The 13240-nt window shown below is 37.6% G+C and overlaps 1 protein-coding gene across 2 annotated transcripts in view; it reads right to left on the bottom strand.

The window, feature by feature from the left end:
- LOC115145426 (protein mono-ADP-ribosyltransferase PARP6-like) overlaps window positions 1-13240 on the bottom strand; it is a 36273-nt gene continuing 23033 nt past the window's right edge. Inside the window, exons 11-21 of one of the 2 annotated variants that reach the window (XM_065002959.1) lie at window positions 6007-6102; window positions 5335-5427; window positions 5130-5255; window positions 3635-3700; window positions 3414-3530; window positions 2876-2988; window positions 2304-2376; window positions 1474-1623; window positions 1270-1333; window positions 965-1049; window positions 1-675 (exon numbers count right to left, since the gene is read on the bottom strand). In XM_065002959.1, coding sequence (XP_064859031.1) covers window positions 579-675; window positions 965-1049; window positions 1270-1333; window positions 1474-1623; window positions 2304-2376; window positions 2876-2988; window positions 3414-3530; window positions 3635-3700; window positions 5130-5255; window positions 5335-5427; window positions 6007-6102 — 1080 coding nt within the window. In that variant the 3' untranslated portion in view covers window positions 1-578. The remainder of the gene's footprint in view (window positions 676-964; window positions 1050-1269; window positions 1334-1473; window positions 1624-2303; window positions 2377-2875; window positions 2989-3413; window positions 3531-3634; window positions 3701-5129; window positions 5256-5334; window positions 5428-6006; window positions 6103-13240) is intronic. The other variant, XM_065002960.1, reaches the window with a different exon arrangement.

The following is a 13240-nucleotide window of genomic DNA, read 5'->3' as shown; positions in this document are numbered from 1 at the left end:
CCCCATTGGTTCATATGATATTCAGAGTTCCCCATTGGTTCATATGATATTCAGAGTTCCCCATTGGTCCATGTGATATTCAGGGTTGGTCCATACGATGTTCCAAGTTCCCCATTGGTTCATATGATATTCAGAGTTCCCCATTGGTTCACATGATATTCAGAGCTCCCCATTGGTTCATATGATATTCAGAGTTCCCCATTGGTTCATGTGATATTCAGGGTTGGTCCATACGATGTTCCAAGTTCCCCATTGGACCATATATGATATTCAAAGTACCTCATTGGTCCATACGATATTCAGATACCTGATTTATGTGGTCCATGTGTAACCAGGCCAGTGCAGCACAGCTCTGCGGCATTGTAGTAGTGTTTCAGTAGTGTTTAAATGGCAAGAGTCCCCTATTCTCCCTGGGTCCATCTGTGTATCCCCAGCCAGACCCATACTGTACATATAGCTGTGTATCTCCTGACAGATCTATACTTTACATATAGCTGTGTATCCCTGGCCAGAGCTTTACTCTACATATAGCTGTCTCCAGCCATACTGTACTTAAAGCTTTGTCTCACATGTCCTCCTCAGATAGGCTTAGTCTCAATCGCCCGTATTATGTCTTGCTCAATCCTTATGTCCTGGGTGTTGATGTCGGCATCTCCCACCTGGCCGTTCTCATACCTAAAGAGAGAGAGAGAAAAAGAGAGAAAGAGAGAGAGCGAGATAGAGAGAGAGAGAGATTTTGGGTTGTGTTCATTAGGGCACGAAACATTTTTAAACAGAAAATGTGTTTTTGGACAAGTCCATGGTAGTCGCTCCCTGTTTCAGTCTGTTTTCTTTAATTTGGTGTCTAATAAACACAACCCTGATGTATGTAGTCCTAATAGCTGTGTTGTGTTTCAGTGAAAGGGGATTGAAAGGTCAGTGAATTTTTGTTTTCGTGTTTAGTTTACTGAAGCTCCATGCTCACACAAAGAAGAATCGTGTACAGACGTGGTCGGATATTGGACACACCCACGTGTCCCCATGTTTCTGAAGGTCCTTTGATGTTATCACTGAGGAAACAATAATCAATCTATAAGTCAATCGACTGCTTTATGCATTTTATAGACCGGGGGGGGGGGGGGGGGGACTCCACGACAGACAATTGGGAAAAACCTGATTCATAGACCAATCAAATAAGCTTCAGGCTACAAATGCAGGACAGTCGTGTCTGTTTATTTTGATGTCATAATGATAAGTTGTACTGGAAGGTGAAAGGATTGTTTTCTGTACCTTCACAAAGTGCAATGCAGTTTAAATTCCTGCTCTGAAGAAACCTGGACTGGCCCTGTCTTTCCTGGAAGGACAAAGAGTTACTGTAAAAACACATTCAATATAACTTGGAACAAAATCGATTCTTTACTTAGATGTGCCTGTATGTAATTCTGTTCCAGTAGTGTGTTTTGTTGTGCAGTATGTCAATGTCTTCAGATGTACCTGTTGTACGGTGTTGATACGGTTGTAACGTTTGCCCAGCTCCTGTTTGGTGGTCACGTGGTGCTGTCCTTTACCCATTCCTGAGTATCCATATGAGACGCTAGAGACAGGACTCAGGTAGATACCCCTCCCGTACGCAGCACCATGCAGCTTGTACAGGACATTTGAACAAAGGGTGAACTGAAGGACATTTGAACAAAGGGTGTACTGAAGGACATTTGAACAAAGGGTGAACTGAAGGACATTTGAACAAAGGGTGAACTGAAGGACATTTGAACAAAGGGTGAACTGAAAGACATTTGAACAAAGGGTGAACTGAAGGACATTTGAACAAAGGGTGAACTGAAGAACATTTGAACAAAGGGTGAACTGAAGGACATTTGAACAAAGGGTGAACTGAAGGACATTTGAACAAAGGGTGAACTGAAGAACATTTGAACAAAGGGTGAACTGAAGGACATTTGAACAAAGGGTGTACTGAAGAACATTTGAACAAAAGGTGAACTGAAGGACATTTGAACAAAGGGTGAACTGAAGGACATTTGAACAAAGGGTGAACTGAAGAACATTTGAACAAAGGGTGAACTGAAGGACATTTGAACAAAGGGTGAACTGAAGGACATTTAAACAAAGGGTGAACTGAAGAACATTTGAACAAAGGGTGAACTGAAGGTAACCATTTTATCAGAGTTGAAGGAAAAATAGCTTCTTTTTACTTTTCTTTTTTTAACGTTTTAAAAGATAGACAGGAGATTTAGAATTGTCGTCCCTTGGTACAATTATCTAAGATTACATTTTTAGAAATGATTGTTACTTTGAGTGTTACATACCTGCAGTTTTGTGCATGAGGCGTTGACAAGTCCATTTCTCAGAATAGAATGCCAGTTCTCTATGTGGGAACCACTGGATAAACAGAATGACAGAGATGTTCGAGTGACTATAAAATGGTGTGTGTATCTGAGCAGCTAACCGATCGCTGCAGCTGTACATAGTCTATCGGTAAATAGCCCACCCATTTTTACCTACCTCATCCCCATACTGTTTTTATTTATTTACTTTTCTGCTCTTTTGCACACCAATATCTCTACCTGTACATGACCATCTGATCATTTATCACTCCAGTGTTAATCTGCAAAATTGTAATTATTCGCCTACCTCCTCATGCCTTTTGCACACAATGTATATAGACTCCCCTTTTTTTTCCTACTGTGTTATTGACTTGTTAATTGTTTACTCCATGTGTAACTCTGTGTTGTCTGTTCACACTGCTATGCTTTATCTTGGCCAGGTCGCAGTTGCAAATGAGAACTTGTTCTCAACTAGCCTACCTGGTTAAATAAAGGTGAAATAAAAATAAATAAATAAATAAATGTGTGTGTGTGTGTGTGAGTGAGAGACTTACTGGAATGCGAAGGTGCTGCCATATAGTTTCCTAGCGACCCGGAAGCGTGCTTCTTTAGCAGGAGGGCTACTGGTCAACAGGAACTGATGTGGAGTGTGCATGAACTTCAGTTGCTATGTAGGAGGCAGAATGAAAATAATTAGGGAAAAGAAAAACGCACGAGAGAATGTCCGGTGTATAAGGGTGAAGCTGGACATGTGGCTGACACTTTGAGCAGAACAAAATGTGACTGGAGTACAGTCAGGGGAGCAACTTTCACTGGGGACATGTCCCCCCCCCCACCCAACATTCTGAAATTGCATTTTTTGTCCCACCCCCCAGTTTTATCATAGGAATGTGATACAAAACGAGGCAACGGTGTGCTTTAGGACCATGCGGACGCCTCCGAGCGGTCGGGTAGGCTGTTTGGAGTGTTTATCCGATCGGATAAAATAAAAATAAAAATTATTTTTTTAAAGTTATGTCCCCCTCACTTCTAAAATCAAAGTTGCGCCCCTGGGTACACACAACCAAAAAGTTGAGTATTGTCCCCGCGTACCCTGTTCAGCGGGAGCTTGACAATATGCGATCTGTTGCTTGATGTGATCCATTGAAGCAGAGGGTGAGCAAGAGGATCTATGGTGTCCATCTGTTTCTTGATTGATGAATACGGACCCTGAAAAACAGTTTGTGATCATACATAGTAAAGTGAATGAGTCGGTAGATGAAGAGACATTTGAAAACGTTTGAATGTGTGATTTCGTTGGTTGCGTTAGTCACCTGGGTCATCTCCCTGATGGTCATGATGCTGTCCAGAGCTTTCTGCAGTCGATCGTAGCTCTTCTTCTGTGACAGAAGAAAACACGTTATACAGGTTAGTTTCAGTAAAAAGGAAGACCTGTAAGATATACTTTTAATGGTCAGACATTCGGTGCGTACTGTAAAGTCTGATTTATCAGCCAGGTCTCACACCACTGTAAAGTCTGATTTATCAGCCAGGTCTCACACCACTGTAAAGTCTGATTCATCAGCCAGGTCTCACACCACTGTAACGTCTGCTTCATCAGCCAGGTCTCACACCACTGTAAAGTCTGATTTATCAGCCAGGTCTCACACCACTGTAAAGTCTGCTTCATCAGCCAGGTCTCACACCACTGTAAAGTCTGATTTATCAGCCAGGTCTCACACCAATCAGCCAGGTCTCACACCACTGTAATGTCTGATTTATCAGCCAGGTCTCACACCACTGTAAAGTCTGATTTATCAGCCAGGTCTCACACCACTGTAAAGTCTGATTTATCAGCCAGGTCTCACACCAATCAGCCAGGTCTCACACCACTGTAATGTCTGATTTATCAGCCAGGTCTCACACCACTGTAAAGTCTGCTTCATCAGCCAGGTCTCACACCACTGTAAAGTCTGCTTCATCAGCCAGGTCTCACACCACTGTAACGTCTGATTTATCAGCCAGGTCTCACACCACTGTAACGTCTGATTTATCAGCCAGGTCTCACACCACTGTAAAGTCTGCTTTATCAGCCAGGTCTCACACCACTGTAAAGTCTGCTTCATCAGCCAGGTCTCACACCACTGTAAAGTCTGATTTATCAGCCAGGTCTGCAGTGAGATGATGAGGTCATGTGGCCTGAACAGTGTGCTAGTCAAGTACCTTGGGACTGAAGGCCAGAGACTTGGGGTTTTATGGGTCGACCTCAATACCTTGGGACTGAAGGACCAGAGACTTGGGGTTGAATGGGGTCGACAACAGTACCTTGGGACTGAAGGCCAGAGACTTGGGGTTGTATGGGTCGTCCCTCAATACCTTGGGACTGAAGGCCAGAGACTTGGGGTTGTATGGGTCGACCTCAGTACCTTGGGACTGAAGGCCAGAGACTTGGGGTTGAATGGGGTCGACATCAGTACCTTGGGACTGAAGGCCAGAGACTTGGGGTTGTATGGGTCGACCCTCAATACCTTGGGACTGAAGGCCAGAGACTTGGGGTTTTATGGGTCGATCTCAATACCTTGGGACTGAAGGCCAGAGACTTGGGGTTGTATGGGTCGACAACAGTACCTTGGGACTGAAGGCCAGAGACTTGGGTTTGTATGGGTCGACCTCAGTACCTTGGGACTGAAGGCCAGAGACTTGGGGTTGTATGGGTCGACCTCAATAACTTGGGACTGAAGGCCAGAGACTTGGGGTTGTATGGGTCGACCTCAATACCTTGGGACTGAAGGCCAGAGACTTGGGGTTGTATGGGGTCGACCTCAGTACCTTGGGACTGAAGGCCAGAGACTTGGGGTTGAATGGGTCGACCACAGAGGGGTATGGCTCGAAGATGATGCTCTTCCGGGAGGACTCCAGAGCTGCCCGGCACATGGCTACCAACAAGTCCACTACCTGGAGGTCAAAACCCAGTACGGTAGTTATAATCACTGATGTGTGTGTGTGTATGTGTGTGTGTGTGTATTTGTCTTACCTCTGCTCCATTCGACACCTCCTCTGCAGCTCCTGCCATCACTCCCAAGGTGTAGAAAGAAAACACGCACAGTTCCCTGCTACACACTGCAGGCTGTAAACACACACAGTTCCCTGCTACACACTGCAGGCTGTAAACACACACAGTTCCCTGCTACACACTGCAGGCTGTAAACACACACAGTTCCCTGCTACACACTGCAGGCTGTAAACACACACAGTTCCCTGCTACACACTGCAGGCTGTAAACACACACAGTTCCCTGCTACACACTGCAGGCTGTAAACACACACAGTTCCCTGCTACACACTGCAGGCTGTAAACACACACAGTTCCCTGCTACACACTGCAGGCTGTAAACACAGACAGTTCCCTGCTACACACTGCAGGCTGTAAACACACACAGTTCCCTGCTACACAATGCAGGCTGTAAACACACACAGCTCCCTGCTACACAATGCAGGCTGTAAACACTCAGATAAAATCCAACTATTATAGTAACTACTATATTTCTGTAGTAAAGCCATCCAGTTAACAGAATATTTGAATTCACTTTACTTATATATACTGCATGTATAATTCCTTGTTATGTGGTTGTAGTAAGCATGTATTGTCCCCCAATAATGTCTCAGAATTACCCGGACTAAATAACAGACGTTTTAAGAGAGCGTACCTTCAACATAGAGGCGTATTGAAAGATGTGTCGTTCGTCACAGACCACACAGTATTCATTCAGAGTGGGGATTCTCTGTTCTGCGTATTTCATTACCTACAATCCACACAGAAAGGAATCAGTCAATGTTATGACGCATTACTATAGCAGATGAGAAAATGATAATATCCCCCGTTACTGTGGTTATATTTCTGCCTCAGTAAACACATCGGAAAAATTGCCTTGCCTCAAGCCGTTCAAGGGTTTGTTTTGCCGTCTGGCAACATGAGATTAACCTGGATACTGTATGAAACCTGAGATTAACCTGGATACTGTATAAAACTAATCTGGATACTGTATAAAACATGAGATTAACCTGGATACTGTATGAAACCTGAGATTAACCTGGATACTGTATAAAACTAACCTGGATACTGTATAAAACATGAGATTAACCTGAATACTGTATAAAACATGAGATTAACCTGAATACTGTATAAAATATGAGATTAACCTGGATACTGTATAAAACCTGAGATTAACCTGGATACTGTATAAAACGTGAGATTAACCTGGATACTGTATAAAACATGAGATTAACATGAATACTGTATAAAACATGAGATTAACATGAATACTGTATAAAACCTGAGATTAACCTGGATACTGTATAAAACATGAGATTAACCTGGATACTGTATAAAACATGAGATTAACCTGGATACTGTATAAAACCTGAGATTAACCTGAATACTGTACGAAACCTGAGATTAACCTGAATACTGTATAAAACCTGAGATTAACCTGGATACTGTATAAAACCTGAGATTAACCTGGATACTGTATAAAACATGAGATTAACCTGAATACTGTATAAAACATGAGATTAACCTGAATACTGTATAAAACATGAGATTAACCTGGATACTGTATAAAACCTGAGATTAACCCGAATACTGTATAAAACGTGAGATTAACCTGAATACTGTATAAAACCTGAGATTAACCTGGATACTGTATAAAACTAATCTGGATACTGTATAAAACATGAGATTAACCTGGATACTGTATACAACCTGAGATTAACCTGAATACTGTATAAAACATGAGATTAACCTGGATACTGTATAAAACCTGAGATTAACCTGGATACTGTATAAAACCTGAGATTAACCTGGATACTGTACAAAACTAATCTGGATACTGTATAAAACCTGAGATTAACCTGAATACTGTATAAAACCTGAGATTAACCTGGATACTGTATAAAACTAATCTGGATACTGTATAAAACATGAGATTAACCTGGATACTGTATAAAACCTGAGATTAACCTAAATACTGTATAAAACATGAGATTAACCTGGATACTGTATAAAACCTGAGATTAACCTGGATACTGTATGAAACCTGAGATTAACCTGAATACTGTATAAAACCTGAGATTAACCTGAATACTGTATAAAACATGAGATTAACCTGGATACTGTATAAAACCTGAGATTAACCTGGATACTGTATAAAACTAATCTGGATACTGTATAAAACCTGAGATTAATCTGGATACTGTATAAAACTAATCTGGATACTGTATAAAACCTGAGATTAACCTGGATACTGTATGAAACCTGAGATTAACCTGGATACTGTATAAAACCTGAGATTAACCTGAATACTGTATGAAACCTGAGATTAACCTGGAATACTGTATAAAACCTGAGATTAACCTGAATACTGTATAAAACCTGAGATTAACCTGGATACTGTATAAAACTAATCTGGATACTGTATAAAACATGAGATTAACCTGGATACTGTATAAAACCTGAGATTAACCTGAATACTGTTTAAAACATGAGATTAACATGAAAACTGTATAAAACATGAGATTAATCTGGATACTGTATAAAACATGAGATTAACCTGGATACTGTATAAAACATGAGATTAACCTGGATACTGTATAAAACTAATCTGGATACTGTATAAAACATGAGATTAACCTGGATACTGTAAAAAACCTGAGATTAACCTGAATACTGTTTAAAACCTGAGATTAACATGAAAACTGTATAAAACATGAGATTAATCTGGATACTGTATAAAACATGAGATTAACCTGGATACTGTATAAAACATGAGATTAACCTGGATACTGTATAAAACCTGAGATTAACCTGGATACTGTATAAAACTAATCTGGATACTGTATAAAACCTGAGATTAACCTGGATACTGTATAAAAATGAGATTAACCTGGATACTGTATAAAACCTGAGATTAACCTGAATACTGTACGAAACCTGAGATTAACCTGAATACTGTATAAAACCTGAGATTAACCTGGATACTGTATAAAACCTGAGATTAACCTGGATACTGTATAAAACATGAGATTAACCTGAATACTGTATAAAACCTGAGATTAACCTGGATACTGTATAAAACTAATCTGGATACTGTATAAAACATGAGATTAACCTGGATACTGTAAAAAACCTGAGATTAACCTGAATACTGTTTAAAACCTGAGATTAACATGAAAACTGTATAAAACATGAGATTAATCTGGATACTGTATAAAACATGAGATTAACCTGGATACTGTATAAAACATGAGATTAACCTGGATACTGTATAAAACCTGAGATTAACCTGGATACTGTATAAAACTAATCTGGATACTGTATAAAACCTGAGATTAACCTGGATACTGTATAAAACATGAGATTAACCTGGATACTGTATAAAACCTGAGATTAACCTGAATACTGTACGAAACCTGAGATTAACCTGAATACTGTATAAAACCTGAGATTAACCTGGATACTGTATAAAACCTGAGATTAACCTGGATACTGTATAAAACATGAGATTAACCTGAATACTGTATAAAACATGAGATTAACCTGAATACTGTATAAAACATGAGATTAACCTGGATACTGTATAAAACCTGAGATTAACCCGAATACTGTATAAAACGTGAGATTAACCTGAATACTGTATAAAACCTGAGATTAACCTGGATACTGTATAAAACTAATCTGGATACTGTATAAAACATGAGATTAACCTGGATACTGTATACAACCTGAGATTAACCTGAATACTGTATAAAACATGAGATTAACCTGGATACTGTATAAAACCTGAGATTAACCTGGATACTGTATAAAACCTGAGATTAACCTGGATACTGTACAAAACTAATCTGGATACTGTATAAAACCTGAGATTAACCTGAATACTGTATAAAACCTGAGATTAACCTGGATACTGTATAAAACTAATCTGGATACTGTATAAAACATGAGATTAACCTGGATACTGTATAAAACCTGAGATTAACCTAAATACTGTATAAAACATGAGATTAACCTGGATACTGTATAAAACCTGAGATTAACCTGGATACTGTATGAAACCTGAGATTAACCTGAATACTGTATAAAACCTGAGATTAACCTGAATACTGTATAAAACATGAGATTAACCTGGATACTGTATAAAACCTGAGATTAACCTGAATACTGTATAAAACTAATCTGGATACTGTATAAAACCTGAGATTAATCTGGATACTGTATAAAACTAATCTGGATACTGTATAAAACCTGAGATTAACCTGGATACTGTATGAAACCTGAGATTAACCTGGATACTGTATAAAACCTGAGATTAACCTGAATACTGTATGAAACCTGAGATTAACCCGAATACTGTATAAAACCTGAGATTAACCTGAATACTGTATAAAACCTGAGATTAACCTGGATACTGTATAAAACTAATCTGGATACTGTATAAAACATGAGATTAACCTGGATACTGTATAAAACCTGAGATTAACCTGAATACTGTTTAAAACCTGAGATTAACATGAAAACTGTATAAAACATGAGATTAATCTGGATACTGTATAAAACATGAGATTAACCTGGATACTGTATAAAACATGAGATTAACCTGGATACTGTATAAAACTAATCTGGATACTGTATAAAACCTGAGATTAACCTGAATACTGTATAAAACCTGAGATTAACCTGGATACTGTATAAAACTAATCTGGATACTGTATAAAACATGAGATTAACCTGGATACTGTAAAAAACCTGAGATTAACCTGAATACTGTTTAAAACCTGAGATTAACATGAAAACTGTATAAAACATGAGATTAATCTGGATACTGTATAAAACATGAGATTAACCTGGATACTGTATAAAACATGAGATTAACCTGGATACTGTATAAAACCTGAGATTAACCTGGATACTGTATAAAACTAATCTGGATACTGTATAAAACCTGAGATTAACCTGGATACTGTATAAAACCTGAGATTAACCTGGATACTGTATAAAACTAATCTGGATACTGTATAAAACCTGAGATTAACCTGGATACTGTATGAAACCTGAGATTAACCTGAATACTGTTTAAAACCTGAGATTAACCTGGATACTGTATAAAACCTGAGATTAACCTGGATACTGTATGAAACCTGAGATTAACCTGGATACTGTATAAAACCTGAGATTAACCTGGATACTGTATAAAACCTGAGATTAACCTGGATACTGTATAAAACATGAGATTAACCTGGATACTGTATAAAACCTGAGATTAACCTGGATACTGTATGAAACCTGAGATTAACCTGAATACTGTATAAAACTAATCTGGATACTGTATAAAACCTGAGATTAACCTGAATACTGTTTAAAACCTGAGATTAACCTGGAAACTGTATAAAACCTGAGATTAACCTGAATACTGTATAAAACCTGAGATTAACCTGAATACTGTTTAAAACCTGAGATTAACCTGGATACTGTATAAAACATGAGATTAACCTGGATATTGTATAAAACATGAGATTAACCTGGATACTGTATAAAACCTGAGATTAACCTAGATACTGTATAAAACATGAGATTAACCTGAATACTGTATAAAACCTGAGATTAACCTGGATACTGTATAAAACCTGAGATTAACCTGGATACTGTATAAAACCTGAGATTAACCTGGATACTGGATACTGTATAAACCTGAGATTAATACTGTATAAAACTAATCTGGATACTGTATAAAACCTGAATACTGTATAAACCTGAGATTAACCTGAATATTAACCTGAATACTGTATAAAACCTGAGATTAACCTGAATACTGTAAAATAAAACCTAATTAACCTGGATACTGTATAAAACCTGAGATTAACCTGGATACTGTATGAAACTAATCTGGATACTGTATAAAACCTGAGATTAACCTGGATACTGTAAAAAACCTGAGATTAACCTGGATACTGTATAAAACTAACCTGGATACTGTATAAAACCTGAGATTAACCTGGATACTGTATGAAACCTGAGATTAACCTGAATACTGTTTAAAACCTGAGATTAACAGAAAACTGTTTAAAACATGAGATTAAGATACTGTATAAAACATGAAATTAACCTGGATACAGTATAAAACATGAGATTAACCTGGATACTGTATAAAACCTGAGATTAACCTGACTGTATTAATCTGGATACTGTATAAAACCTGAGATTAACCTGGATACTGTATAAAACCTGAGATTAACCTGGATACTGTATAAAACTAATCTGGATACTGTATAAAACCTGAGATTAACCTGGATACTGTATAAAACCTGAGATTAACCTGAATACTGTATAAAACCTGTATAAAAGATTAACCTGGATACTGTATAAAACCTGAGATTAACCTGGATACTGTATAAAACCTGAGATTAACCTGGATACTGTATAAAACCTGAGATTAACCTGGATACTGTATAAAACATGAATTCTGGATACTGTATAAAACCTGAGATTAACCTGGATACTGTATAAAACCTGAGATTAACCTGAATACTGTATAAAACTAATCTGGATACTGTATAAAACCTGAGATTAACCTGAATACTGTTTAAAACCTGAGATTAACCTTAACTGTATAAAACCTGAGATTAACCTGAATACTGTATAAAACCTGAGATTAACCTGAATACTGTATAAAACCTGAGATTAACCTGGATACTGTATAAAACATGAGATTAACCTGGATATTGTATAAAACATGAGATTAACCTGGATACTGTATAAAACCTGAGATTAACCTGGATACTGTATAAAACCTGAGATTAACCTGAATACTGTATAAAACCTGAGATTAACCTGGATACTGTATAAAACCTGAGATTAACCTGGATACTGTATAAAACCTGATTAAGATTAACCTGGATACTGTATAAAACTAATTAACCTGATACTGTATAAAGATACTGTATAAAACCTGAGATTAACCTACTGTATAAAACCTGATTAACCTGAATATTAAAACCTGGATTAACTGTATAAAACCTGAGATTCTGGATACTGTATAAAACCTGAGATTAACCTGGATACTGTATAAAACTGAGATTAACCTGGATACTGTATAAAACCTGAGATTAACCTGGATACTGTATAAAACATGAGATTAACCTGGATATGTATAAAACCTGGATACTGTATAAAACCTGAGATTAACCTGGTATACTGAGATTGAATACTGTTTAAAACCTGAGATTAACCTGGATATAAAACTGAGATTAACCTGGATACTGTATAAAACATGAGATTAACCTGGATACTGTATAAAACTAATCTCGATACTGTATAAAACATGAGATTAACCTGGATACTGTATAAAACCTGAGATTAACCTGGATACTGTATAAAACCTGAGATTAACCTGAATACTGTATAAAACCTGAGATTAACCTGGATACTGTATAAAACATGAGATTAACCTGGATACTGTATAAAACATGAGATTAACCTGGATACTGTATAAAACTAATCTGGATACTGTATAAAACATGAGATTAACCTGGATACTGTATAAAACCTGAGATTAACCTGAATACTGTTTAAAACCTGAGATTAACCTGGATACTGTATAAAACCTGAGATTAACCTGAATACTGTATAAAACCTGAGATTAACCTGGATACTGTATAAAACCTGAGATTAACCTATATCTGGATAAAACCTGAGATTAACCTGGATACTGTATAAAACCTGAGATTAACCTGAATACTGTTTAAAACCTGAGATTAACCTGGATACTGTATAAAACCTGAGATTAACCTGAATACTGTATAAAACCTGAGATTAACCTGGATACTGTATAAAACCTGAGATTAACCTGGATACTGTATAAAACTAATCTGGATACTGTATAAAAC

This window comes from Oncorhynchus nerka, linkage group LG17 (genome assembly GCF_034236695.1).
Source record: "Oncorhynchus nerka isolate Pitt River linkage group LG17, Oner_Uvic_2.0, whole genome shotgun sequence".
NCBI classification, from domain to species: domain Eukaryota; kingdom Metazoa; phylum Chordata; class Actinopteri; order Salmoniformes; family Salmonidae; genus Oncorhynchus; species Oncorhynchus nerka.
Note: the sequence above shows the minus strand (reverse complement) of the source record. Positions and strands in the feature narration are given on the sequence as shown.